This window comes from Calypte anna, chromosome 17, assembly GCF_003957555.1.
Source record: "Calypte anna isolate BGI_N300 chromosome 17, bCalAnn1_v1.p, whole genome shotgun sequence".
NCBI classification, from domain to species: domain Eukaryota; kingdom Metazoa; phylum Chordata; class Aves; order Apodiformes; family Trochilidae; genus Calypte; species Calypte anna.
Genome location: NC_044262.1, coordinates 5842577 through 5869494, shown reverse-complemented (window position 1 = coordinate 5869494; position 26918 = coordinate 5842577). Strand labels below are relative to the sequence as shown.

Below are 26918 nucleotides of genomic sequence, written 5' to 3'. Positions count from 1 at the left end.
TGGTTTGGAGAAAGCGCCTGGAGAAGTCCCAGAGCTTCCATCCCTCCAGGGCAGGAGAGTGGATAGAGCCTTATCCACAGCAGGGTTGGCAGGGCACTGGGTTGAGCCCAGGGCTGCTGCCTGCTTGCCTGCCAGGACTCCAGGTTGTCCTATGGGCTCATTGGAGAAGCTCTGTCAGGCCACTGTGCAGGTGCTGGACCCCAGAGCACTGGTTGTCCTGGGTGGTGGGAGAACTCCTCTGCTGCCCTGTGCCCCAGGGGTCTCCCTTGGGTCTCTGTGGTGGTGCCACCACCCAGCTTTTCCTCCACCAGCTTTCTCTTTGTCATCGAGCACATGATGCCCCTGTGCATGGTTATCTCCTGGGTCTACTCAGTGGCCATGATGATCCAGCACATTGTAACAGAGAAGGAGCATCGCCTGAAAGAGGTGGGGATGGTGGGAGAGGTCCCTGGGGGGGTGCTGGCATCTGGGGTGCATGAGCTGGGGCAGGTGCAGATCCCACATCCCTGGGCTGAGCTGGTCCTTCTGAGTCTCTCCAGTGCCAGAGGGAGCTGAGCCCATTTTGCACCCTGGCACAGGGTGCTGTGGCCTGACTGCTCCCAGCAGCCCCCATCTCCCCCTTTCATGCTGCCCGTTGCTCTCTCAGCCAGCAACCGAGGCAGCAGGGATGTGTGGGGCAGGGGACAGCCCCACTCAGCAGCTTTGGCCTCACAGGTGATGAAGATGATGGGCTTGAACAATGCAGTGCACTGGGTGGCGTGGTTCATCACTGGCTTTGTCCAGCTCTCCATCTCGGTCACGGCGCTCACTGCCATCCTCAAGTACGGCAAGGTCCTGATGCACAGTGATGTCCTCATCATCTGGCTCTTCCTTGCCATCTATGCAGTAGCCACCATCATGTTCTGGTGAGCTTCCTGGTCCCTTCCATGGGGTGAAGGGACATGGACAGTGCTGGGGTCCTTGTGCCATGGGGTGAGGGTGTTTGGAGCTGTCCAGGCAAGGAGAGGTGGAGGGTCTCCCACCAGCTCAACACCATGGCGTGGGGAGAGCCCTGGTGGGGTACAATCCCAAGTAACAATGTCCTCCCTGCAGCTTTCTGGTGTCAGTGCTCTACTCTAAGGCCAAGCTGGCCTCTGCCTGTGGTGGCATCATCTACTTCCTCAGCTACGTGCCCTACATGTATGTGGCCATCCGGGAGGAGGTGGCACATGACAAGATCACTGCCTTTGAGAAGTGCATCGCGGTGAGTTGGCTGCTGGGGAATTTCTTGACCCCGGGTGTGCACTCCAGGTTCATTGCACAGATCACCAAGCTGTCACCAAGCCCATTGCAAACCTCTGCCTATATGAACCAACTCCCCTTGGCATTTTGGAGGCATGCCCAGAGATTTGATGCCTCCCAGGGGAGGGAGCAGCTCCTCAGGGCTGGGTGGGGCAGCACTGGGTAGGAATTTGCCTCAACCTGTTCCTCTGGAGTTCATTTGTGGTTTCTGCTGATGTCCCTTTCACCTCTCCACAGTCTCTCATGTCCACCACAGCCTTTGGCCTGGGCTCCAAGTACTTTGCACTGTATGAGGTGGCTGGCGTGGGCATCCAGTGGCACACCTTCAGCCAGTCACCCGTGGAAGGAGATGATTTCAACCTCCTGCTGTCCATGATGATGCTGATTGTGGATGCAGTGGTCTACGGAGTGCTCACGTGGTACATTGAGGCTGTGCACCCTGGTACGTGTGGGCAGTGGGGCTTGACGGCATCTCTGATCTTACAGGAGCCTCCCTGCTAGGGACCTGCTGGTTCCTGGCAGTGCTCAGCCCTGACTTGGTGGGATTCAGCACAGCTTGCCCTGTATGTGTCCTGCTGGGGACACCTGCCCACATACCTTGACACCAGCAGGTTCCTCAGAGGTTTTCAGTCACACATCTCAGTTCACTGCCAACTATGGCAAAGCAGTGTCCATAGCTGGAGTACTGTCCCCATTATGACCCATGTGGGGTCTCACCAGTGTCCTTTGCTTTTCTAGTCCAACCAAAGCATGAGCCAGGCCCCACCCAAAGCCCAGAGGACTTTGCTTCCTTACCCATCCCAGCAGCATTGCTCTGACCCCCAGCTCATCTGCAGCCCCCATCAGTGATGATCCTGGGATGGGGAAACCTCCACGCCCATGTCCATGCTTGCACCCATAGCAGGCTCTGCATAAGCCCTTGGCCAGCTTCTGTGTGGCTATGGCTGTGGGTTAGTGCTGACTTCTGTGCTTGCAGGCATGTTTGGTTTGCCCCGGCCCTGGTACTTCCCCTTCCAGAAGTCCTACTGGCTGGGAAATGGGAGAGTGGAGACCTGGGAGTGGACCTGGCCCTGGTCCCGCACCACTCGTCTCAGCATCATGGAGGAGGATCAGGCCTGTGCCATGGAGAGCAGGAGGCTGGGTGAGAGCAGAGAGGTGGTGGGGGTGGCCTGGGGGCAGCCCTGGCTCTGCTGCAGGGTCCTGCTTTGGCAAGGGACTCCTGAGTGTCCCCTGTGTCCTTGTTGGGTCGGGATCATGAGCCAGGCTGTGACACGGGAGGGGGAGACTGATGAGAAGCAGAGGGGAAGGGGCCATGAGCCAGCACATCCACTGTGGGGTGTAGGTGGGGAAATCCGTTCTCCTGGCCATCCCCTGGCTCCTCACCATCCTGCTCTCACAGCAGAGGAGACCCGGGGCATTGAGGAGGAGCCAACCCACCTCCCCTTGGTTGTCTGCATTGACAAACTCACCAAGGTCTACAAGACAGACAAGAAGCTGGCGCTGAACAAGCTGAGCCTCAACCTGTATGAGAACCAGGTGGTCTCCTTCCTGGGACACAACGGTGCAGGCAAAACCACCACCATGTGAGTGCCTGTCGGGGTGGATGTGGGCAATGTCCTGGGCAGCAGGGGAAGGTGCTGCCTTATGTCCTTGCAGGGCCCTGTGGCAGCTGGTGCTGTGCCCAGAGGGCAGCAGTGTGGGTATGGGGGTACCACAAAAGGGGGGCAGGCAGCAGGCACATGGCCCTGCACTGACACTTCTCTGACTGGGGACCACTGCTGGGGGTGGTGGTTGAGAGCAGGACTAGATGGAGGAACCCCAAATCCCTCACTTTGTTGTGTTTCTGCATCCATCCAGGTCCATCCTAACCGGCTTGTTCCCTCCAACCTCGGGTTCTGCAACCATCTATGGCCACGATATCCGAACAGAGATGGATGAGATCCGGAAGAACCTGGGTATGTGTCCTCAGCACAACGTGCTCTTCGACAGGCTGACAGTGGAAGAGCACCTCTGGTTCTACTCACAGCTCAAGAGCATGGCAGAGGAGGAGATCCGCAAGGAGATGGACAAGTAGGCACCTCCTGTTCCTTTTGCCCCTCTGCATGTGTGGGTCCCCTCCCTGCTGGCTGAGCTGGGGTGGGTAAACTGGTAACAGAAATGCCCCTTGAAGCAGCTCCACCAAGTGTTTTCCAGAACTTGGAGTATCAGGCTGAGGAAGGCATCAGAAGATGCTTCTGTAGCTCAGCTGGAGCTGGGCTTGCCCCAGTGGCCAAGGGCCATAGGTACCACACAGAGAAGTGGCATCACGTGCTCCCCACTGGCACCAGGTCCTTCTTTGCCCCCCCTCAACATTTCTGCTGCTTCTCACCTGTCCCCAGGATGATTGAGGACCTGGAGCTCTCCAACAAACGCCACTCCCTGGTGCAGACCCTCTCAGGGGGAATGAAGAGGAAGCTGTCAGTGGCCATTGCCTTCGTGGGTGGGTCACGGGCTGTGATCTTGGACGAGCCCACTGCTGGTGTGGACCCCTATGCACGCAGGGCCATTTGGGACCTCATCCTCAAGTATAAGCCAGGTAAGAGAAGGTGGGCAGAGCCCAGCATTGCTCCTCTGGCTGTGGTAGCCTTGGACCCTCTGATGAGGCTCTGTGCCACCATAAGGGAGGACCATCCTGCTCTCCACACATCACATGGATGAGGCTGACCTGCTGGGTGACCGCATCGCCATCATCTCCCATGGCAAGCTCAAGTGCTGTGGATCTCCACTCTTCCTCAAGAGCACCTATGGTGATGGCTACAAGCTGACAGTGGTGAAGAAGCAGTCAGACACCAGGAATGGCACAGGTCTGAGGGGCATTGGGACCCTGTGTTTAGATGAGTAGATGGGACCAGCCCTTCTTCAGCCCAGTCACCATCCAAGTGCTCCCACCCTGAGTCTCCCTAAGCCACACGGAGGATGGAGGGGAGAGGGGCAAGGGTGTAGGAGGTGGCATCTCTCTCCTGCATGATTTCTCCCATCTGGGTGACCTGTGTTGTGGTGTTTGCCTTCCAAGTGCTGATTCTGCCCACTGAGACATCCGGCCATGGTGCAGAGCACCAGCAGGCCAGGCAGGGTGACTGGGAAGTGGAGGCTTGGAGGAGCCCTGGGTTGTAGGTGGACGTGGTGGGGTCATGGTGGGAGGGCAGGTGAGAAGTGACTGACTGGTGCTGCTCCTCTGCTGCAGAGCTGGGCCAGCCACACAGCCCCCCAGCCCACTCCTCTGTCAGCCCCTGCTCTGAGCCTCGTGTCTCCCAGTTCATCAAGAAATATGTGGCCTCCTGCCTCCTCATCTCAGACACCAACACTGAGCTCTCCTACATCCTGCCCAGTGAGGCTGTCAAGAAGGGCTGCTTTGAGAGGCTCTTCCAGGTACTGGTGGGGGAAGCTGGCAGGGTGAGCAGGGTTGGCCATGGCATTCCAGGCACCTCCTGATCTCCTCATGCACCACTTTGCCTCCACAGCACTTAGAGCAGAGCCTGGAGGAGCTGGACCTCACCAGTTTTGGGCTGATGGACACCACACTGGAGGAGGTTTTCCTGAAGGTGTCTGAGGAGGATCAGTCTCTGGAGAACAGCGACGTGGGTACGGGTGGTGGTGGGGAGCTTGGTGCTGGTAAGAGGCTGTGGTGCCTTTGTGTGGGATTGGTGGTTCCTGTCCCCTGAGTGTGGCTGCAGGAGCCCCCATCCCAAGGGGAGGTCAGGTCTCCAGCTGAGCCCATCCAGTTTAAGGGCAACCAACCTCTGCTCCAGTCTGGCTTTGCAGAGCAGCTCTGTGCCTGCTCTGTGCTAGACTGTGGTGAGGGGTGGCATGGCTGGTGACAACCTCCCCTTTCCCTTTCAGACATGAAGGAGTCCAAGAAGGACGCCCTGAGGCCACTCACCCCAGAGCTGGGCCCAAAGCCCCAGGCCAACGGGGAGCCCCTGGCTGAAGCAGCCGTGCCAGAGAAGCCTGAGGTGGAACTCAGCAACCTGGTGACCTGCTCCAATCTGGCACAGTCACAGGCATCCCTGCGCTCGGGCTCCTCCGTGGGCTCTGTGCGGGGTGACGAAGGTGGGGCTTATTCTGAATTCTTTGGGGATTATGCACCCCTGATCGATAACCAGCAGGACCCCGATAACATCAGTCTGCAAGGTTGGTGCCACTGGTGCCCAGCCGGGCCCAGGGGAGGTGCTCAGCTGGGATGTGGAGGGGTAGGGATGGTGCCTGATGGGGCAAGACCTCACACAGGGGCTGGTGGTGCATCCACCAACACTGCACCCCGAGAACTGTAGCCTGGGTGGGTGGGCTGGGAATGGGCACTTCCACCAGTTTGCACCCCCAAACTGGTAGCATGTCTATGGGTGAGTCCCCTGCTGAGACACAGAGCCAGTGGGCACAGCTGGCACCAGCTCTGCCCTTTGCCTCCTGAAGATCCCCCAAGTGCCCCCTGCAGACTCACCCCACTAACGTGCTTTGCTCCTCGTGCTGGCACCTGCTCGGGTTATCCCCTCTTGGCTCTTGGGCATGGTGACATCTTCCAGTTGGTGGCTTCACCCCCTGGATCCTTTCCTGGGCTCAGGGCTCTCCCTGCCTGGGTGCTGGGGTTGCAGGATGCAGGCACTGCTCTGAGGCTGCTGTTTGATTCACAGATTCTTTGATTCACAGATTGTTTGCTGGCTTAATCCAGCAGCTCTTGCTGTGATTAATTGCAGGATGTGCCACTCTGCCCCCCTGGGCTGAGGCTGCTCTGGGCATTGGGGTTTGAGTTGTGGGAGGCAGAGCCATGGCAGAGCTCCATGAGCCTTAGCCCCCATGCTTGCTGCCTCACTGGGTCCTCCACCCATGTGCCATCCTCTCTCCCTGACTGTGCTGACCCCTTACCAACTGGGAGAGATGATGGGAATATGGGGAGGTTCTGCCATAAAAATTGAAATTCTTTTTTTTTTTTTTTTTTAAAGACAAACTGTTAAAACTATTGTCTGATTTCCTATTTTGGGCCAAGAGGAACCTGCTATCCAGCTGCCTCACTTCATGCTCAGTGGCCATCAGGGCTGGGGGTTGCCCTGTCCCTCGAGGGGGCTGTGCTCAGTTTGGTGCCTGGCTCAGCTCCCTGTGGACCAAGAGGGGCTTGGGAGCAGGTGCTAGGGGGCTGATTTCCTTCTCCACTCCAGAACAAGAGACAGAGGACCGGGACGTGGCTGGACAGGGAAGCTTCAAGCTGGAGGGCTCATGGCTGAAGCTGCGCCAGTTCCATGGTTTGATTGTCAAACGCTTCCACTGCGCCAAGCGCAACACCAAAGCCCTCTTCTCACAGATCCTCCTGCCTGCCTTCTTTGTCTGTGTGGCCATGACAGTGGCACTCTCTGTGCCTGAAATAGGTGAGTGCAAGCCACCCACCTGCACCCCTGGGGCTGCTGGCGGCCTTTTCTGCTGCTCCAGTGTGGCTGGTGGGGATGGGATGGGGGGAGGATGAGACTTGTGGATGCTCAGCCTGTGTGTGGTGGTGCTGCAGGTATCAGTGGGCTCCTCTCCTTGTCCCCACAGGTGACCTGCCACCCCTCATCCTGTCACCGTCACAGTACCACAACTACACCCAGCCCAAGGGCAACTTCATTCCTTATGCCAACGAGGAGCGGCGTGAGTACCGGTGAGAGCTGCTGCTTGCTGCCAACCAACGTCTTGTGCCCATGCCCATCCCTACCTCCATCCCTGGGACTGCCATGAGGGGCAGCATGGGGGGGCAGCTGGCAGCAGGGATGGCTCCTGCTTGAAATGCCAAGGCTCCTTGGAGAAAGCAGTCTCCATTCTTCCTGGGATGTCTCTGAGAAAGGTGCCAGCTCTGGTGCTTGCTGCAGCTGGCTACTCAGCTCATCCAGGTGGGGGTTGGGTGTGTCCATTCAGCTCTGTTATGTGCAAGACCTCGAGGAGGTCCCCAGAGAAGTTGGCCAAGGTGATGAGACCCATGTCTCCTGCTCCTTGCTCATTCTCACCCACTCCTCACCCTGCAGCATCAGGCTGTCTCCCGATGCCAGCCCCCAGCAGCTGGTGAACACTTTCCACCTGCCCTCCGGTGTGGGGGCCACCTGTGTGCTCAAGGCAGCCTTCAACAACACACTGGACCAGCCCATGCAAACCCTTAACCTCAACAGCAATGAGTCCAAGATGTTGGCAGCCAAGTACTTCGACGCCATGTGCATCGATTCCTTCACCCAGGGCCTGCCACTCTCCAACTTTGTGCCACCACCTCCATCCCCGGCCCCCTCTGACTACCCTGTCTCGGTGGATGAGGACCTGCTCCATGCCTGGAACTCCACAACCTTCTCCTCTGCCATCAAAGGTACCACCTGCACTTGATGTCCGAGTCTAATGAGACCTGGGATTGATCTCCAGCAGGGGGATGATAGAGCAGCTCCAGGGACTCCTGGAAATGCCTGTTTGGCCTGGCCACAGCAGAGGGTCACATCTCTGGGCTGAATTCGTGGCTCAGGTCTGGTGCTGGCCCTGGAGCACCATTCACCCTCAGCAGTGCTGTTGCAGCTCTGTGGGATGGAGAGCCCCTTGTGTCACCCTCACTGAGCCACAGTCCCCAGCCATTTCCTTCCCCATGCCCTCTCTCTAAACTGCTTCTGTACTCCAGAATTTTTCCCTGTGCCCCTCTTGGTCACCAGGACACAGAAATTCTCTTGCAGCCAGGCTCTGGCACAGCAGAGAGCTCTCTGGCAGGGTTGGGTGTGCTCCCTCTCTGCCCAGCTGGGACCCCTCAGCTGATCCCCTGCCACTGCCCTGGCTGTGAGCTGCCCTCTCTGCTCCTCAGAAACTGTGACCTCAGCCCCTGCCCTGCCCCGCATCATCCACGAGCCCATCAAGTGCATGTGCTCCATGCAGGGGACAGGCTTCTCCTGCCCCAGTGGCGTGGGAGGCCACCCCCCCCCAGATGAAGGTGGTGACAGGGGACATCCTGGCAGACATCACAGGGCGCAATGTCTCCGAGTATCTGCTCTACACCTCGGATCGCTTCCGGCTGCACAGGCAAGAGGAGGGACAGGGGGACACGGAGCAGGGGTGGGGGAGTGGGGACTTGGGGACACCAGCCCAGGGTGCTGAGTAGAAACAGGAGCATGCTTGAGTGTGACTGTATTCCCAGAGGTGGGGGACAGCAGTCACAGCTGCTTGGTGGTGCCTTGTCCCACAGGTACGGGGCACTCACCTTTGGCAACATCCAGAAATCCATCCCGGCCTCCTTCGGGGCCAAGGCTCCTGCCACAGTGCGCAAGATCGCTGTGCGGAGAGCAGCCCAGGTAGGTGGACAGCAGCTGGGGAGGAGGAAGAGGAGGAGGAGGAGGAGGAGGAGGCAGAGGCTCCTTGACTGCTGTAACCATTCTGGTGGGGCTCCCACCCCAGCGTGGTCAGCAGAGGGCTGCTGTCCCCACAGCCACGAGCAGAGGAAGTCTGTCCCATCCCAGCTCATCCCCTCCCATCCCACTCTTCCAGTACATCTGCCATGGGCTCAGCTCTCTTGACACCTCCCAATGTTCTTCTCTGCTCCTCCAGGTCTTCTACAACAACAAGGGCTACCACAGCATGCCCACCTACCTCAACACTCTCAACAATGCCATTCTGCGAGCCAACTTGCCCAAGAGTAAAGGCAACCCTGCTGCCTATGGTGAGGAATTGGATGTTTCTTGGGCAGAAGCACATCAGGGACAGCTTTAGGGCATGGTGCACCCAGGCTGTGAAGTGCAGTGTGTCCCCACTGGATGAAGCAGGCTAGTGTCGGGGGGGGGGGTCACACACCTAGCTGTGAAGTCTGGGCTAGGCAAGGGGCTAGGCTGAACCTCCTGAGGTGCTGCCTGCTCACCCCTGGACTTGTCTGAGGATGCTCCCTGCCAGCTGATGAGGGAGGTCTTTGCCCTGAGGTGTTTATTTGCTTTGACACAGAGGAAACCCATCCTCCCACTCAGAGCCAGGACCAGGCAGACTGGGGGCAACCCTTTCTGTCCTGAGCCACCTTTCACACTTCTGTATCTCCTTGGGCCTTCCCACAGGCATCACGGTCACCAACCACCCCATGAACAAGACGAGTGCCAGCCTGTCCCTGGATTACCTGTAGGTCCAAGGAGTGGGTCTGGGGCTGTCCTGGGGAAGGGAGGGAGCTTCTGTGGTTTGCTGGGCAATGCTTAGGCATTTGCCCTGCAGGCTGCAGGGGGACACTGGGTGCCTGTGATGTGGGGATCCCTGAGCCCTCCTGTGCACAGTGACTGTCCCATGCCACGGGTGGCCCTTCCCTGAGCAGCTGAGGGTGATGAGGACCCTTCTCTCCTCTTTGTTCCTTGTGCAGCCTGCAAGGCACAGATGTGGTGATAGCCATCTTCATCATTGTGGCCATGTCCTTTGTGCCAGCCAGCTTTGTGGTGTTCCTGGTGGCAGAAAAGGCCACCAAGGCCAAACATCTGCAGTTTGTGAGTGGCTGTGACCCTGTCATCTACTGGTTGGCCAACTACGTGTGGGACATGGTGAGCAAGGAACATTGCCCCACTAGCCAAGTTCCCAGAGTCAGGCAGGTGGGTGGAGAGTCACAGAAGTTTCTGTCTTCTCCAGCTGAACTACCTGGTGCCTGCCACGTGCTGCATCATCATCCTCTTTGTGTTTGACCTCCCAGCGTATACCTCTCCCACCAACTTCCCTGCTGTCCTCTCCCTCTTCCTGCTCTATGGGTAGGTTGCTTGGAGTGGTGATCAGGGTGCACTCATGGGTCCTTCCAGTCTCCCTTGTGGGCTGTGGTTGTGCTGGCAGGATCTGGCCTCAGGGCTGCCCTGCCCTGGTATCCTGCAGCTTCTGTAGCTGGTGGGCTCTGGGGGCTGGGCTGGGGAGGACAGGGCTGGGATGTGGGTGATGCCAAGGCCTGATGGTTGGTGGTGCCCAGTCCCTCTGCTGCCACACTGACATCCCCTCCTGTCACTTGCCTCCCCAGCTGGTCCATCACCCCCATCATGTACCCTGCCTCCTTCTGGTTCGAGGTGCCCAGTTCTGCCTACGTCTTCCTCATCGTTATCAACCTCTTCATTGGCATCACAGCCACTGTTGCCACGTTTCTGCTGCAGCTCTTTGAGCATGACAAGGTATGGGATTCACAGCTCTGCCTGGGGCCACCTTGAATGGAGAAGCTGCAACTGGGTCATGGGGCAACTTAAGACTGGAGGGACCTCAGGTCTCTGCTCCAAATTCCTGCTCCTAGCAGGGTCAGCTATGAGACCTGACTGGGTCGTGTCTTGGTGGGGATCGTGATCTTGCCGTGTACTTGGTGTCCTCAAGGGTATTTCTGATGGTTGGGTCCTCCCTACCTGTCCCCGCAGGATCTGAAGGTGGTGAACAGCTACCTGAAGAGCTGCTTCCTTGTATTCCCTAACTACAACCTGGGCCACGGCTTGATGGAGATGGCCTACAACGAGTACATCAATGAGTATTATGCCAAGATTGGTATGGCCTCTCATTCCCTTGTTCCATGCCATATGGGGCTGGGGGGGACCTCAGTGCTGGCACATCCCCTCTGCCTGCCCTGTGGGGCTTCCCAAGGCCCAGAGCAGCCTGGACCAGAAAGCCAGGGAATGTGAACTAGGCTGGGGTGCAGGAATAGACATGGTTGAGGGGCAGCCATGGTGTGGGGTCCAAGATACTAGACATGGCTCCTTAGGCCATCTCAAATAGCAGCTCCACAGGGAGAGGAGGTTGTGAGCCCAGAAAGAGTTGTGCATTCCTGCTGCTGTTGTACACCCTGGGGTTCCTGGGGGGTGGTGGTGGGCAGTGACTCTGGTGTGACTCTGGTGGGGCATTGTAAGAGAGTGCTTCAATGAGAGGGATGGGCACTGCAAAGGCTCTTTCCTTCAGATGTAATCTTTTGCAGGGCTGCACTCTTCAGCCAAAATGAGTCTTTTGCTAATCATGGCTTCAGCATGACCTTCAAAGCTTTTGCTGCTCTCTGCTTCTCAAGAAGCTCTCTACATAACCCAGGTGCTGTTGGCATCATGGGGGGCAGTTCCACAGCAGGGTCTTACAAACCATCTAATACATCTCAGTTGGGTTGATTCAAGTTGAAAAGTTGTAAGATCCATTCACAGCCTCGTCACTAGCCCAGGAAGCTGGCAGGGGAGGGTCTCTGGGAGCAGGAAAGTATCTTTGTCTTGGGCCAGCTTGAGACACACGACTGAGCTGTCCCTGTGAGAAGTGTCCTCACTCACCTACTCTCTCCTCTTTGTCTCAGGGCAGTTTGATAAAATTAAGTCACCCTTTGAGTGGGACATCGTGACGCGGGGGCTTGTTGCCATGACAATTGAAGGCTTCATTGGCTTCTTCATCACCATCATGTGCCAGTACAACTTCTTCCGCAAGCCCCAGTGAGTGTGGCTGGGGAGCCAGGGTCAGACGGGTGGGGGGGTGCCCATGGCCAACAGCTTTGCCACTGGGCTGCCCCTCTGGTGGCAGTGTCACCATCCCATCCCCTGTACCCTCCTCCAGGCGCCTGCCTGTCTCCACCAAACCAATTGAGGATGACATTGACGTGGCCAACGAGCGTCACCGTGTCCTGCGTGGCGATGCTGACAATGACATGCTGAAGATTGAAAACCTCACCAAGGTGCAGGAGTGGGATGGTTTGTGTGTGTGTGTGTGTGTGTGTGTGTGTTTGGGGGGATGCTCTGGGGCTGCAGCTGTGCCATCTGACGGGTGTGGGTTGGGGCTGGGGGTCCAGGTGCCTTCCCGTGGGCTGAGCCTCTTCTCTGTCGGGAAGAGCGCAATGGACAACAGGCAGATTGATATAATCTAAGTATTGCCATTTATTGACTTTTATATACAGTCAGGCTGATAACATCATATAAGCATATTGCTGATTGGTACAACACATTTTTCATATGCAAAAGGTGCTATCTAACTGGTTAAATACAATTGTTTATGTGTTGCCTATGAGATGCTTCCCCATCCTGTTATTCTTCTTTTCTGCTGCCAGATCCCTTATCTTTTGCCCATAGCTGATCTTTTAATAACCTTGCAGCTGGGCCTCAAGGCCCTCAGCTCGCTCTAAAGCTCCCTCTGGCTAAAGCTAAATAGTCAGGATTGCTCACATGTCCGTTTTCTTCCAAAAAACCCTCTCCGAACACTTCTCCACTGCCCCACCAGGTGTACAAGTCCCGCAAGATCGGGCGCATCCTGGCTGTGGACCGGCTGTGTGTGGGTGTGCGACCCGGGGAGTGCTTCGGGCTGTTGGGTGTCAACGGTGCCGGCAAGACAACCACCTTCAAGATGCTGACAGGGGATGAGAGCACCACTGGCGGGGAGGCCTTTGTTAATGGGCACAGGTTGGGGGGCGTGGGCTGGGTGGGAAGTGGGGATCAGCCCTTCTCCTGGGGGTGGGACAGGGTCTGGTCCCCCCAGGAGGAAGCAACTATGTCCTGGGCTCTTAGTCACCTGGGAGGTGGCAAGTGATGCTGGCTCTTGGCCAAGGTGTCATGGGTTGCTTGGTAGAAGATGCTCCAGGATAAAGGGTTGTGAAGGGGGGTGAAATACAGCGTGCTTCTGGAAAGTGCTTTCTCCTAATGGCCACCCCATCCTCTTCCCCAGCATCCTGAAGGAGCTCCTGCAGGTCCAGCAGAGCTTGGGCTACTGCCCCCAGTTTGATGCTCTCTTCGATGAGCTGACAGCTCAGGAGCACCTGGAGCTCTACACCCGCCTGCGTGGCATCCCCTGGAAGGACGAGGAGCGGGTAGGGCTCTGGGCAGGCACTTGCCAGCATTTAAGGGAACAGCATGTCACTGGGCACCAGTGGGGACTGAGCCAATGCCCCTTGCCCATGTCAGTGCCACCCCCAGGACTGAGCACGTTGCTCTCACAGACCCATGCCGATGCTCGGGGCTGCTCCAGCAACTGCCATGGGGTTCCTCTGACTGACACATCATTTGCTGTCACTGTGGCAGGACATGCCAGTGCCCACAGGGCCCAACCACTTGCCTTTTGTCAGCTCTGCCAGCCCTGTGGCCTCGGCAGGGGTGACAGCAGCCCCCCACACCTTGTAGGTGGTCAAGTGGGCACTGAAGAAGCTGGAGCTGACCAAGTACGCTGACAAACCCGCCAGCACCTACAGTGGAGGCAACAAGAGGAAGCTGTCAACTGCCATCGCACTCATTGGATACCCAGCCTTCATTTTCCTGGTGTGTCTCAGCCTCCAGCACCCTGCCTGTGGGTCCTCCCATCCTCTGTGTCTCTGGGGCTGGCACCAGGCTAGAGTGGAGAAATGACCCTGGGTGGGAAATCCTGCCCCCAGCTCTGTCATGAGTGTGGGTCATGGGGTGTGGGATGGCATCCTGAGCCAGGCTCAGGACAGGAAGGGGGTGGCAGAGTGCCTGCAGTGGCTGGCATGGCTGAAGGTGCTGTCTGTCCTGCAGGATGAGCCCACCACAGGGATGGATCCCAAGGCACGGCGCTTTCTCTGGAACCTCATCCTGGATGTCATCAAAACGGGTCGCTCCGTGGTGCTTACTTCCCACAGGTCCAAGGGAAAGGGGTTTCTGGCTGGGCCCACAGTGCCCCTGGGCAGCTGGGGTGCTGTGAGGGTGGGAGGGGGCTCTGTGGTGCTGGGGGAGGGCATTTGGAAGGAGCGTGGGGAGCAGAGGGAACTCTGGACACTCACTTCTCCCATCCCTGGTGGCGAGGCCATGGCACCCCAGTGATGGCCAGGGGAGCTTGAATTGGTTCCCCACCTCCCCCAGCCGTGCTCCCTGGCACTGTCCCCTCATGTCACCTTGCTGAATCTGCCCTGTGTCCCCAGCATGGAGGAGTGTGAGGCACTCTGCACTCGCTTGGCCATCATGGTGAACGGGCGGCTCAAGTGTCTCGGCAGCATCCAGCACCTGAAGAACAGGTCAGAGACTGGAGGGGTTCCAGCACCTTGTGTGGAAGGAAGGGTTCGGGGTCCTTGTGTGGGGTGGAAAGGGTCCCATCCCCTGCAGCAGTGTGACTGAGAGCATGGCAACCATGGCAAGATGTCAGCCCTTGGTGAGGGCTTTGGAGGGTGAGCAGGAGTTGGGCTCACTTCACCATCCAGCATCGTCCTGTTGGGTGCAGTGGATGGCAGAGAGCATCATCTCCTTCTGTGGGCTCAGCCCTTTCCTGCAGGAGGGCAGGTGGCAAGGCAGGTCCTCACAGGGTCCCTTGTCCCTACACAGGTTTGGAGATGGCTACATGATCACAGTGCGCACCAAATCCAGCCTCAACATCAAGGAGGTGGTGAGGTTCTTCAACCGCAACTTCCCTGAAGCTGTTCTCAAGGTGAGCTCCCTGAGGTGGCAGCCCCACCCTGCCGGGCCCCACCTTGGGGCACAAACAGCGTTAACCAAGGGACACTGCTTTGGGACCCCCCCCAAGGTGTGATGTGATGAGTTCAGATGTCACCTTCATGTCCCCTGCAGGAGCGGCACCACACCAAGGCCCAGTACCAGCTGAAATCGGACCAGATCTCACTGGCACAGGTCTTCAGCAAGATGGAGCAGGTGGTGGATGTCCTGGGCATCGAAGACTACTCTGTCAGCCAGACCACTCTGGACAATGTGAGAGCAGGGATAGCCCAGGCAGCTGGTTGCCTGTACCTGGGAGGGTTGCTGTGCCTCGGGGAAAGGTGGCACCAAAGTTCCTGGTAGAACCCACGCATGGGATGGAATGTGGAACTGGGTGGGGTGTCTGGTAGAGGCCACGGCCCCATGGGATGTGCCGGTGTCTGGGGCAAGGGATGGTGAGGAGGTGGAGGTGCTCGTGGGGGTCCCTCGCAGCCCCTTGCTCCTTCTCCCCAGGTGTTTGTGAATTTTGCCAAGAAGCAAAGTGACAACCTGGAGCAGCAGGAGACAAGTCCCAGCTGCACACTGCAGTCACCTCTGGAGCGGGTACTGAGCCTGCTGCGTCCCCGAGCTGCCCCCACCGAGCTGCGGGCCCTGGTCGTGGAGGAGCAGGAGGACCTGGAGACAGATGATGAAGGCCTCATCAGCTTCGAGGAGGAGAGGGTGAGGAGTTGTCCCATGATCTCGGTGTCCCTGGTCCCATCTCTGTCTGCCATGGGGACTGTAGCACTGGGAAGGGGACATGAGCCAGGGATGGACTGGAGAGGGCTCTCTGGGAGGGGAGGATTGTGGCCCCGGGCTGGATTATGGCCTCAGCCCCTGAGCCTTCCTGTTTGCATCTGCAGGCTCAGCTCTCATTCAACACGGACACACTATGCTGAGACTCCCAGGGGTGGCCATGTCCCCTGGCTGTGATGCCACCAACCCCTTTTGGCCTCTCCCCCTCCCTTCGCCCCATCGAGCGGAGCTGCTGCGGCCGGAGAGAAGAAGCCAGAGAGGACACGGTGGATGTGGCACCAGCCTGGATCTACCCTGAGAGCCACCTTCCACTGTGTGGCCTTTGTCCCCTTCAGGTCTGGGGCAGTGTCACTGCACAGTGCTGGGGGCACCTGCCCTCAGCTGGTTTGCCCACTGGACAGAGACTATGAAGAGAAGGACAGAGCTGGGCAGCTGTGCTGCTGGCCCCGCACACTTTGTGGTGGGGACAAGGTCAGTGAGTGGTGCCTTTGGTTGGCCACCCTTGTTGCACCCACCCTGTAGAGCCCCAGCCACAGGGATGCCTCCATTCTGCCCTTGGCACTGGCAGCACCCTGGGCACAGCCCTGGCAGGGCCAGAAGACAGACTGCTTTTGCTTGTTTCCATCCCCCCTGGCGTGGTGCTTGCCCTTGGCACTTAGGGGGTCTTGGGGGCAGGAGCCCTGGTGCTTCACCATTGATTCTGTCACCAACAGGATGTCACCAGTGACCTCCAGCTTCCCTGAGATAGGGCTGCACCCCCCAGGTGTGTCCCGTGTCCCCACGTTGCTGCCAGCCAAGGGGTCTGGCCGTCCCAGCTCTGCCTCATGTGCGCTGGACACTTGGTACCATCCTGGGGGCCCTGCTGAGGGGCACATGGTGGGGCAGAGGGGCATTTCACAGGGTATTTCACTCACTGGCACCAGCTGTTTCTCCCTTCTGCCTCCAACCATGTCCCTCCTCCCAGAGCCCCTCACTGCCTCCTCCTGCCTGCCCTCACCCCCACTTGCAGGGCATCACCGCTGCTGTGCCACCTTTCTGTCGTGTCCCCTTTCTGCTCTGTCCCCCTCCTGTTCCTCCTGGCACTCATTGCTCAGTGTCTGGCCCTGTACAGGATCCACCTGCACTGGTTTCTTACTGTTGGGTTATGAGTTGTACTGGGAGGGGGGCTGCTCCACCCCAGGGTGACTCTTGAAGCTGGGAGTGGCATGGCCTTGAGGTACAAGGACAAGACAGCCCAGTTGGGTGCCAGTGCAGCCTGGCTCAGGTGCCCAGTAGCACAGGGAAGGAAGATTGGGCCATGGGGAGGGGGCTGGCAGTGTCCCCAGGGCTGGCCAGCAGTGCTCCTCCTTTCTGCAGAGGGTCCTGCCACCTCATCACCCTGGAGAGCCATGCCCACCAGTACCCCACAGCTCTCCAGTAACCTCCAGTTGTGCCCAGGGATGGGGTTACCAGGGGCCTGTGATCCTGACTGACCATGCACTCCTTGGGTGCCTCAGGTTTTTGCAGCACCCTGGGGTGACTGTGCACAGTCCTCCCTCCCTGGGTGGTGCCCAGCCCTAAGCCACCCCTGTCTGTCACCACTGCCCCTCCTGCCTCCCTGGCAGAGTATCAGCTGGAGGCCCCAGGCTGGCTCCTGCCCACAAACAAGGGGGTAGCACTGCAGGGGGAGGTGGGGAGGGGTCAGCACAGCCCCACGGGGGGTACCCAAGCAAGGGCAGAGCCAGGTGGTAGCTGATCCTCTGCTGTCCCCATACCTACTGGGTCTGGCCAGCCCTGTATGTCACCTGCTCTGGATTGTGATACAATATACAGTATTTTCAATAGGGGAAAAACTGGGGGGGAGATAAGCTCTATTTTCAGATTTTTTCACACCGTATTTTTTTTTTTAAATGGCATACTGGAACCTGGCTGGCTCTGGGGAGGATGGCATGGGTGGGCAGCCCCCACCCTGGGGTGCCTGCTCTTCCCTTGCTGGGCACTCTGCCTTCCCAGGTGGGCAGTGGGGACAGACCAGCTCAGGGTGAGCAGGACAGAGTCAGTCTTGGGTGGTGGCACCTGAGTGTGCCCTGCCCTGTGCTCTGACCTGGGCTTTGTCCTCATCCACCCTGCTGCTCAAGGCTTTGCAGGGCACAGAGTCCCCCACTCTGGAGAGCTCCCCCACTGCCTGCCAGCTCACCCTCCACGTGCCCCATGGCTTTCAATGGTCAATGGAAAAAAATAATGGCTTTGTACCCCCCCAGCACAGCATGCCCATAGAGCCTGGGTGCCCTCCCTGCCCTGGGCTCAGGGTTGCCCAGGCACAAACCATCTTGGGGGCACCCCCTGGGTGGCAAGTGGGGTGGGAGTGGGAGGGCATCACCCCAGGGCAGGGGTGGCTGCTGCCTTAACACTTACTTGCTTCGTTGAGTTTGGCCCTGCTTCCAGCCTCCCTCTGCATGTCCTTGGCCACCTGTGGGGCTGTGGGGATGGCACCAGTGCCACGCACAGCCCTGGCACAGGGCACCCACAGGGCTGGGGTCGCCTCAGAGGAGCCTGTACATTGCAAGCAAAAGAAACAAACAAAACAGAGGAAATGTGAAAAATAACGATTGTTTTAAATAAAAAATAATAACTGGAGCCAGCAAGGTTGTGTGGTAGCTGGTGGGCAGGAGTGCCAGGGCTGGGTGCCTGGGGAGGGTCAGGGCTGGGCAAGGGATGAGGAGGGGGATTGTGGTGTCCCTGGTGGGGTGAAGGGTGCTGGGGACAAGACAAAGCTGTGGCCAGCCCTTGGTACCTTTTTGGGTGGGTGGTGGTGGTAGCTGGGGCCACAGCTCTCTGCAGAGTGCTGCTGGCAGTGCTGTCACCTGCCCTGGCAACAGCCACGGTGTCCCCATGGCTGGGCGTCCCCAACGCTGGGCGTCCCCGGCTGTGCCGTGGGGCCAGGCGTGGGTGGGAACGGGTGCACCCCAGGGAGGAATGTGGGATGGGAGTGGCTCCAACTTCACAGGGACACTTGCACCTCAGCCACCACTCGCCGGCAGCCGCCACCCAGCATGGCCGAGAAACCCCAAATCCAGCTTTTTGTCAAGGTGAGGCGGGGGTCATGGTGGGCAGCACCCCTGGCAATCACCCGGTATTGCCAGGACTGTGGTGGCATGGCCACCATAGCTCAGTGCAGCAGCCTGGAGTAGGGCCCTGGGCAGGCAGTGGAGCAGCTTGGGGCAACCCAGGGTCCAGAATGCTGCTGCTGCTGCTGCCCTGTGGGCACGGGGTGCTCTGGGTGCTCAGGCTGAGGGGTTGGACTGGGGTGCCCCACACCAGGCCCTGCCCAGCAGCCCGGTCCCTTTGGCACTGGCTGGATCCTTCTCCACCACCACCCTGCTGGGACAGTTTGGCTGCACAGGGCACCCTGAGCCCCCCTGGCATGGCACCTTGGGCTGATGGGGCATCATCATCACCTTCCTCTGCACAGCCCTTGCCACAGACATCCCCAGGTGCCACCATGCTGTCCCCAAGTCCCAGCCGCCTCAGCACAGCAGGGTTGGGGCAGCCTGGGCTCCCCTGGTCCCCAGAGGTGCCAGGGCTGGCACCCACTGTGCCACGCAGGCTGCTCGGGGTGGGGTGCTGAGGCCCCATGCTGGGGGCTGGCCTCCTGCCCAGCATAGCAGGTGCCAGCACTGCTCACCAGCCTGCAGCCAGCCCTGCCACCCTCACCCTGCACACATCAGGGCTGCTGTGGCCATGCTGGGGTGAAGGGACAGCTGAGCTCTCTGCCCACAGGCAAGTGAGGATGGGGAGAGTGTGGGGCACTGCCCCTTCTGCCAGCGGCTGTTCATGGTGCTGCTGCTCAAAGGGGTCCCCTTCACCCTCACCACTGTGGACGTGAAGAGGTGAGTGGTGCTCCCTGCCCAAGGGGCTGCCAGCCCTGGGGCCAGGGCCACAGGTACACTGATGGGGGGTGGTGGGTCCCCAGCACCTTGGGAAGGGGACTGTGGGTGGGCACTGTGGGGTGCTGGAGCCTGGGGCACCCCCAAGCCTGAAGGGGGTGAGTGGGCATTTTCCAGGGCAGAGATGCCATGGGCACTCTGAGATGGGGGGGCACCACCTCATCCCTTTTGTTTGTTCACACAAACAGATGTGTGGTGCTCTGCAGATCCCTGAGTACTGTTGGGCATCACTGTCCATCCCTGTCTCCTGCAGAGCACTGGATGTGCTGAAGGACTTCGCCCCAGGTGCCCAGCTGCCTGTTCTGCTCTACAATGGGGAGCCCAAGACTGACACTGTCACCATTGAGGACTTCCTGGAGGACAAGCTGGGCCCCCCCATGTCAGTGGACAGTGACCTGAGAGGGGGCAAAGAGGGGCAGCATAAGCTGAGAGGGTGTGTGGGCAGAGGAGCCTTCTTCCTCAGCTGTGCAAACATCCCTGCAGGTTCCCCAGTCTGGTCCCACAGTACAGAGAGTCGAGCCTGGCCGGGAATGAAATCTTCCACAAGTTCTCCACCTACATCAAGAACCCGGTGCCTGCCCAGGATGAAGGTGAGGAGCTGGGGGTGGTGACATCTGGGGCAATCTTGGTCTGGGTGGAGGGACCCCCTATACAATCTGGGACACAGACAGACACACACTGTGCACCCCCTCAGATGCCCTGAAGCCAGGTCACCCTTTCCAGCCCTTCCCAAGGCTGGGTTTCTCCCTGCAGTTCAGTGTGGCTGTGCCTGGGCTCCCTTGGGAGGGCAGGGACAGGTCCAGCATGGGCAAAGAGGGAAGAACACGGGGACAGGGACACTTGGTGGCTGGCAGAGCTGCAGGGACCCATGCCCTGACCCAGTGGCATGGCTGCCCTCCCCCCAGCGCTGCAGAGGAGCCTGCTGCGGGCCCTCCTGAAGCTGGATGAGTACTTGTGTGCCCCCTTGGAGCATGAACTGGCCCAGGACCCCCACCTCAGGGCCTCCCGGCGCCGTTACCTCGATGGAGACCACCTCACATTAGCTGACTGCAACCTGCTACCCAAGCTCAATATCGTCCAGGTGAGCTCAGCCATCCCATCCCTTCCCCTTTCTCCCCTGGCTTCTTAACACCATCAGCCCTACCCTCTCACCTCCCCCTGGGTGCCTGCAGCAACCCCCTGCTCCTTTGCCAGCCTCTGTAACATCCCAGTGCCCCCCTGGTAGCCCACTCCCCAGCATGGTGCCTTCCCACAGACCTCCCTCCCCTCTGCATCCCTTGCCACCTGCTACCTGTGTCGTGCAGTGGCAGGGATGTCCCCTGGCCCCCCACCCATCCTGGATGCCTCCCACCTGTAAATACCCCAGGGAATGCTTGGCCCACCGCAGGGACACAGGGCTCAGCTCTCTCCTGCCTGCAGGTTGTGTGCCAGCATTACCGACGCTTTGGGATCCCCAAGGACCTGCGGGGTGTCTGGCGCTACCTCAACAGTGCTGGTGACACCAAGGAGTTCAGATACACCTGTCCCAGCACCGAGGAGATTGTACAGGCTTATCGCTCCGTGGTCCGGTCGCTGCAGTGAGCCGGGCACCTGCCCAGGCAGGCAAAGGGACAGGGCTGGGCTCAGCACCCACCCCAAGTCCTGCTGTGACCACCCCAGTCCTGGCTGCATGCACTCAAAAAGGCAATGAGCATGAGCCTGGCACCCAAGTCCCCCCCACTGGCACCCCTGCCTGAGGTTCCAGCAGCAATCTGCACCCTGCTGAGCCCACAAATGTTTTGCTGCCTCTTGTGCCACCCCCCCTGCCTGGCCAGGGGCCCCTCGACCTGCCCTGCAGTCCCTGAGGTATCAGGATGGGTTGAAAGGGGCCCAGGCACTGCTGAGGGCAAGGGCAGGAGCTGGGGAGGAAAGGCTGCCCAAAGCAGAGGCATTGTGCAGTGGGCATCCCACAGAGCCATGGCATGCCACCCACCAGGTGAGGGACCTGAGGCAATGCCAGGGCAGCAGGCACCACAGGAAGTCCCCAAAGACCTGAACCAGATAAGGGAATTGACACAGCTCCAGGAAAAGCCCTGGGACAGAGCTGGGGCAGATGCAGTGGGCGGTGGACACAGCTCAGCTCCACTTGGCCTGGCGAGGGGAGCAGAGGATGCAGTGGGAATCCCAGAACCTGCTGTTAGGAAGCAGTAAGGAGCAGGTTTGGGAGAGGCATGTGGGGGTGAAGTGGGACAAGCCCAAGCCATGTATCAGAGCTCTTGGAAATTAATAAAGGCTTTGCAATCAGAATATGTGTGAGTCTGGAGCGACCAGCCCCAGTGGCTCTCCTCCCTCACAGGACTTTGCACCAGGCTCTCAGGGCTCTCCCAGCGTGTAGCAAGGGCTGGACTTGTTCTCCCAGTTCTCCAGGAGGCTGGGGAGGCTCTAACCACTCACCCACTAGCTCACTGGCACAAAGCTGGCAGAAAAGTGAACTCCCTTGAGTCTCTGACCCTCCAGGTTCAGCTGAAATTGGCCTCAGGTTTCCTACTCCAGGGAAAGGCAGAATGTACTGACATAATGTCACTGTCACAGTCCCCAGAAACCAGCTGGCTAAAACCTGCTTTACTGTCAGGAAGCTAAACACAGGCAATCTTTTTGTTACATAGCAATATAAAAGTTCTTTAAAAACCCCACCAACCCATGGCAGGTGAAGTAGAGAAGGGGTCCCTGACAACAGGGAAGAGCTGTGAGGAAAAAATCCACTTCTGTCACCTGCCCCATCTGTCTGTCCAAAGGCCCTGCTCCAGCTTGGGATCTGTTGCCTGCTCAGTCCTGCCAGGCACTGGCTCCAGTCCTCTGAATCCTCCTTGTCCTGGTGGCATCCCTGGGTGCAAGGGGCTCAGGGTGCAGTGATATCTCCTCCACCAGCCACCCAGGCAGTTGACAAGGCTCCTGTAGAGATGTCACTGGGGGCCACGCCAGGGCAGGTCAGGAGTCCTCAAAGTCCACTCCAGATGGTGCCTTCTTGCTAGAAGGGGATGGAGGTAGCTCCGCATGCAGCTACAGAGCAGAGTCTGCTGGATATTCCAGCACCAGGCCTGGGGCAGCACTTACCTTTTGAAGCCAGGGTTAATGAGAGACTCTCCTGGGATCTTCCTCTTGGCCAGCAAAGCTGAGCCAGTATCTCTGTTCTTCCTGGGGCTGGGATCTGCATCCAAGAGGAACAGGCAGGATGGGATTGCAAAAGGTCAGCTAGTTGCTCTGGCAGCCCTGCAAACCCCTCTGTGCCCAGGATGAGCTCCAAGCAGACCAGCCAGACTGGCCCAGCATTTGTGGTGGGTGAGGAAGGGCCAAGCCCAGTCTCTTCTCCCTAAGGAGCAGGGAACAGTGGACCTGCCATGGCCCCCTATCTGGAAGAGCAGCCAAGCATGACCTCCTGAAGACAACTCAAGAACCTGCCTGGTGATGCCCAGATTCTGACCTGAGCACACCGCAAGGGCTGCTGTGCTGAACCCTGGACCCCTCTGTGCCAGGGAGTGTAGGGAAACAAGATAAACCAGGTGCCTCGAGTTGCCAAAGAGTGGGTGTGAGTCCACCTGTGCCTGATTAGGACAGGCCCTCTATTGGGCATGAGCAAGACCAGGGGGCCAATAAAGGTGGGACCCACACCCACAGAGGAAGCTCAGCTCACTCTTGTGCAAGGCAAGGGAGAGGTCAGCAGCTCGTTGAGCCTCAGGAGCAAGAAAGACTCCTCCCGCTACAAGGGAGGGCACAGGACAGCAGGGTGGCTGACAGCACCCACAGCCGAGATGACTCAGAGGGTCCTGGAGAGCACAGGGACACAGGACTAGCAGCCTCCTGAGGACGACAAGGCAAAAAAGCAGCAGGACATTCGGAGGTGACCTTGGCATTTGCCTACCTGGCAGGAAGAGCTGCTGGCTCAGGGCTGTATTCTTCTCAGGGCTGCGGGAAGACACCAGCGTCTCCACCGCTGGCAAGACAGAAACAAGAACCAGAGCCTGTGACAATGAACCCCAAGGTGGCACACAGCACCCCAGGCCTGTCCAGCCAGCTCCCTCCTTTCCACAACCAAACTCCAACCACTCCCACCCAGGCCATCACTGCCCCATGATATTCCTAAACCCCTAAAATAGAGACTGTTGCCAGGTGACTTCCACACATAGAGATGCTGGTGTGGTGGTGGCCACGGGGAAACATTACTGTGTCCTCTGGGGCCACACAGGATCTCTTCTTCCCGAGGTGGTCAGATGCAAACCCTGGCCACCATTGGGAACCAACCAGTCCAAATAGGAGAGGCAGTAAGCCCCATGTCTGCCTCCTGGCCACTCCACCCGATGTGGGAGACCAAGCACATGGGACGTGTTCAGGAAACCACAGCCTCCTCCTGGTGCTGGCTGGGCTGGGGGCACCCTTGGGTGCCCACCCTCCCCTTTCCCTTACCCTCTCCCAGACCCTCACAGACCTTCCAGGCGTCTCTCCAGACTCTCAACACGCCCCGCCATACCGAACACCAACGCCTGGAGCTGGCTCCTCGCCCCGGCCGCGGGCAGCTTGAAGAGATCCAGAGCCGAGCACCGGGACGCCGCTTCCTCCTCCTTCTCCCGCAGCTGCAGCGTGGCTTTCCCCGGGCCCATGCTCAGCGCCGCGTTCCCTCGCCCCAGAGCCTCCCTGCACGGACCAGGCGGGGGTGAGGGGGGCCCTGGGCGGAGGGTCCGGCTCCCCGCGGCAGCAGCACCCACCTGAGCTTCGCGCCGTGCTCCTCGGGCTGGCACCGCTGTAGAAAAGAAGAGGGAACGTCCGGATCCGGCTGCGGACCCACTGCCTCCCAGCCCGGCCCCAGCCCCGGTACGTACGCAGCCGAGCGGCGGGCAGGCTCCAAACTCCCCGGCCCAGACCTCCAGCGCGTCGGTCACACTGCGGGAGGCAGCGGCTTAGGCTGTACCGGGGCTGCTCAGCCCCACCCCGGCCCCGCTCCAAGCCCCTCACTCACTAAACGGTACCGCCAGGACCGGGACCGGGGCGGCAGTAGCAGAGGTACCGGTCCAGCCCGCACTGCAGTAGATGAAAGGGCCCGGCCGGCTCCGCCATGGCGGCTGCTCCGGAAGGGGCGGGCGGAGGCTGCGGGGCCGCCCCGGCAGTTACCGGAGCCCGCATCCTCGCCATGGTCAACCTGGGGGTGCGGCGGGTAGAGGACAGCGTGGCCGCCAAGCACCCGGTGCGCCCGGACGGGGCCAGGGCCAGGGCTGAGTGGCCGGGGTGGGGGCACCGGGAGGGCGGTGGGACAGGGGTGGAAGTGGCGGGGCGGGGGGTTTGGGGCTGCGGGGTGTCCGGCGCCCCGCGCTCAGTGGTTCCCCGCAGGCGCTGCAGCAGTACGCGGCCTGCCAGTCCCACGCCTTCTTGAAGGGCATCGGTACCTTCCTGGCAGGTACGCCCTGGGCCCGCTACCCCGGTTCCACCTGGCTCCCCACGGGAGCTGCGGGCAGCGCGGGGCTGGGCGGGGGGCGGCCCGGGGGGGGCTGTGCCCGGTAACAGCACCCGGCCCCGGGTTTCGACAGGCAGCGGAGCCGCCTTCGCCGTGCAGAAGCTGTTGAACAAGAAGTTGCCATACAGCCCGCAGTGGAGCCTGCTCCTGGCCGGGGGTGAGTGTCCTGTCCTGGGCTGCCGGACACCCCTGGGGGCCGTGCTGCATCCGGAGGGGTTGCTTGTCCTGCTGCGGGATTCTCCCCACAGCTCCACTCACATCCCTGGGGAGGGGGGGTTGTGGCTCATAGGCAGCTGCAGCAATAGTTCACAAGCTGGCAAGTGCTTTTCCCCACCACTGCTCTTAGCAAGAACTGGCACACTTGGGAGAATCTGAAGGGCCAAGCTTGAAAGCAAACTGCATCCTGGGATGCATCAAAAGACGTTGGCCAGCAGATGGAGAGGTGGTTCAGCCGCTTTATTCTGCTCTGGTAAGACCTGACCTGGATTCTGCATTCAGCTCTGGAGCCCTCAGTACAGGAAGGACATGGACCTGATGGAGTGGGTCCAGAGGAGGGCCATGCAAATGATCAGGGGTCTGGAACACCTCTCTTGTGAGGCCAGGCTGAGGGAGCTGGGGTTGTTCAGCCTGGAGAAAAGAAGGCTCCAGGGACATCTAGTAGTGATCTTCCAGTACCTGAAGGGAGTAGAGGAAAGCTCAAGATGGACTGTTTGCAAGGGCACGTAGTGGTAGGACAAGGGGCAATGGTTTTAAATTAGCGAAGAGTAGATTTAGATTGGATGTTAGGAAAAAATTCTTTACCACCAGGGTTGTGGAAAAATGGCACAGGTTGCCCAGGGGGGTAATTGAGGCCTTATCCCTGGAGATACTCAAGGTGAGTCTTGATGAGGCTCTGATCAACCTGATTTTGTTGAGGGTGTCCCTGCTTACTGCAGGGGGGTTGGACTAGATGACCTTTAGGGGTCCCTTCCAACCCAAATTATTCTATGATCTTGGTCTCTCCAGTTGCAGGGTCCATCGGCAGTTACGTGGTAACCAGAGCTGAGACACAGAAATGTTCTGACTTCTGGATTTACCTGGAGACAGGCAAGTCCTCCACAGAGCTCACCATGGATGCCATGGTGTCTGTGCCCACAGGTACGTCCACACCTGTCCCTGCTGCTCTCCCTGGGTTTGTCCTGCCTGTATTTTCCCTGCTGCAATGATTTGCTGTTTCTGCCATATAAACTGTTGACTGTGCCATTGCTAAAATCCCCATACTGGTCCCACACTGTCACCCTGTGGCTAAGGGATGGAGCAGGTGCCTGGTGGTGACAGCAGTGCTGGGGTGGCTGCAGTCCCCTGCCCCATGGCTCCTGTGTCCCTCTGGGCTGCAGGTACCTGAGCAGGGCTGGCAGCATGGAGTGGGACCATTTTTCTGCCTGATGCCCTGCCAGGATTGTGGATTCCCAAGAGCCAGCGTGGAGGGTTTGTTTGCTGGAAAAAAAGAGAGCAGAGGATGGAGGGAGGCTGTAAATCCTTCCACACCTTGGTTGTTCTGTGGGGCAGAGCTGGAGGGGCAGCAGGACAGCCACTGCTGGGCCATTCCCATGGCTGTTTGCTGCTTTTTCCAAGTGGTACTGTGAGATTCCAAAGCTGGACTGAGCTGAAGAGGCTTCAAACACTTCAGCAGGGCTCTGTGGTTCTCTGCCTTCCCCTGGCAAACACACCAGGATAGCTGGGGGTCCAGGGGGCTTGTTCTTTCTCTTGCAGAAAATCCTCCCAGCCCAGAGGACAGAGAGACTGCGGCGCCAGCAGTGAGGAGGAACAAGTACGGGGACGTGGTGGAGTAACCAGCAGAGCACAGTGCACTGTGCCCAGTCCTGCTTCACCCCCTCCTGTCTGCAGCTGCCTCTGCTGCTGGTGGGCTCTGTGGCAGTGCCCTGGAGCTCAATGGTGCAGGGAGAGTGTGGCAGAGGCAGTGTAGGGATTGCTGCCTCCCAGCTGGCCTCTGAGCATTGCACGTGAGTGGCACAATAAACACTGAGAGCTGAAACTGCACACTGTGGGTGAAGCAAAGGCTCGTGGTGAGACAGGAGCTGGGATGCAGGTGGTGAA

The 26918-nt window shown here is 59.2% G+C and overlaps 4 protein-coding genes across 4 annotated transcripts in view; 3 read left to right on the top strand and 1 right to left on the bottom strand.

The window, feature by feature from the left end:
- Positions 1 to 17981, top strand: part of ABCA2 (ATP binding cassette subfamily A member 2) — a 32297-nt gene extending 14316 nt beyond the window's left edge. Inside the window, 35 exon segments of the mRNA XM_030460945.1 lie at positions 312 to 426; positions 715 to 905; positions 1093 to 1243; positions 1519 to 1723; positions 2258 to 2422; positions 2681 to 2864; positions 3139 to 3351; positions 3660 to 3856; positions 3942 to 4124; positions 4505 to 4689; positions 4782 to 4902; positions 5161 to 5451; positions 6471 to 6677; positions 6844 to 6946; positions 7308 to 7636; positions 8114 to 8223; positions 8225 to 8328; positions 8492 to 8597; positions 8851 to 8962; positions 9345 to 9405; positions 9638 to 9812; positions 9898 to 10013; positions 10271 to 10418; positions 10653 to 10776; positions 11558 to 11690; positions 11812 to 11929; positions 12469 to 12647; positions 12910 to 13051; positions 13362 to 13496; positions 13731 to 13834; positions 14114 to 14206; positions 14511 to 14613; positions 14754 to 14891; positions 15132 to 15338; positions 15521 to 17981. Of these exon segments, the coding sequence (XP_030316805.1) occupies positions 312 to 426; positions 715 to 905; positions 1093 to 1243; positions 1519 to 1723; positions 2258 to 2422; positions 2681 to 2864; positions 3139 to 3351; positions 3660 to 3856; positions 3942 to 4124; positions 4505 to 4689; positions 4782 to 4902; positions 5161 to 5451; positions 6471 to 6677; positions 6844 to 6946; positions 7308 to 7636; positions 8114 to 8223; positions 8225 to 8328; positions 8492 to 8597; positions 8851 to 8962; positions 9345 to 9405; positions 9638 to 9812; positions 9898 to 10013; positions 10271 to 10418; positions 10653 to 10776; positions 11558 to 11690; positions 11812 to 11929; positions 12469 to 12647; positions 12910 to 13051; positions 13362 to 13496; positions 13731 to 13834; positions 14114 to 14206; positions 14511 to 14613; positions 14754 to 14891; positions 15132 to 15338; positions 15521 to 15556 (5284 nt within the window). The 3' untranslated portion in view covers positions 15557 to 17981.
- A 435-nt stretch (positions 17982 to 18416) lies between these two features.
- CLIC3 (chloride intracellular channel 3) lies at positions 18417 to 21523 on the top strand. The gene is made up of 6 exons (XM_008491470.2): positions 18417 to 18481; positions 19173 to 19282; positions 19593 to 19718; positions 19823 to 19929; positions 20245 to 20420; positions 20759 to 21523. The coding sequence occupies exons 1-6, from the start codon at positions 18446 to 18448 to the stop codon at positions 20918 to 20920; spliced, it is 717 nt and encodes a 238-aa protein (XP_008489692.2). The 5' UTR covers positions 18417 to 18445; the 3' UTR covers positions 20921 to 21523.
- Positions 21524 to 21925: 402 nt separating this feature from the next.
- PAXX (PAXX non-homologous end joining factor) lies at positions 21926 to 24450 on the bottom strand. The gene is made up of 7 exons (XM_030461303.1): positions 24330 to 24450; positions 24193 to 24253; positions 24079 to 24113; positions 23802 to 24007; positions 23238 to 23309; positions 22433 to 22526; positions 21926 to 22346 (listed from the first exon to the last, which is right to left on the bottom strand). Exons 1-7 carry the CDS (start codon positions 24425 to 24427, stop codon positions 22307 to 22309), a joined length of 606 nt encoding a protein of 201 aa, XP_030317163.1. The 5' UTR covers positions 24428 to 24450; the 3' UTR covers positions 21926 to 22306.
- A 22-nt stretch (positions 24451 to 24472) lies between these two features.
- TMEM141 (transmembrane protein 141) lies at positions 24473 to 26861 on the top strand. The gene is made up of 5 exons (XM_030461302.1): positions 24473 to 24554; positions 24698 to 24764; positions 24895 to 24978; positions 25827 to 25958; positions 26574 to 26861. The coding sequence occupies exons 1-5, from the start codon at positions 24501 to 24503 to the stop codon at positions 26651 to 26653; spliced, it is 417 nt and encodes a 138-aa protein (XP_030317162.1). The 5' UTR covers positions 24473 to 24500; the 3' UTR covers positions 26654 to 26861.
- Positions 26862 to 26918: the final 57 nt, after the last annotated feature.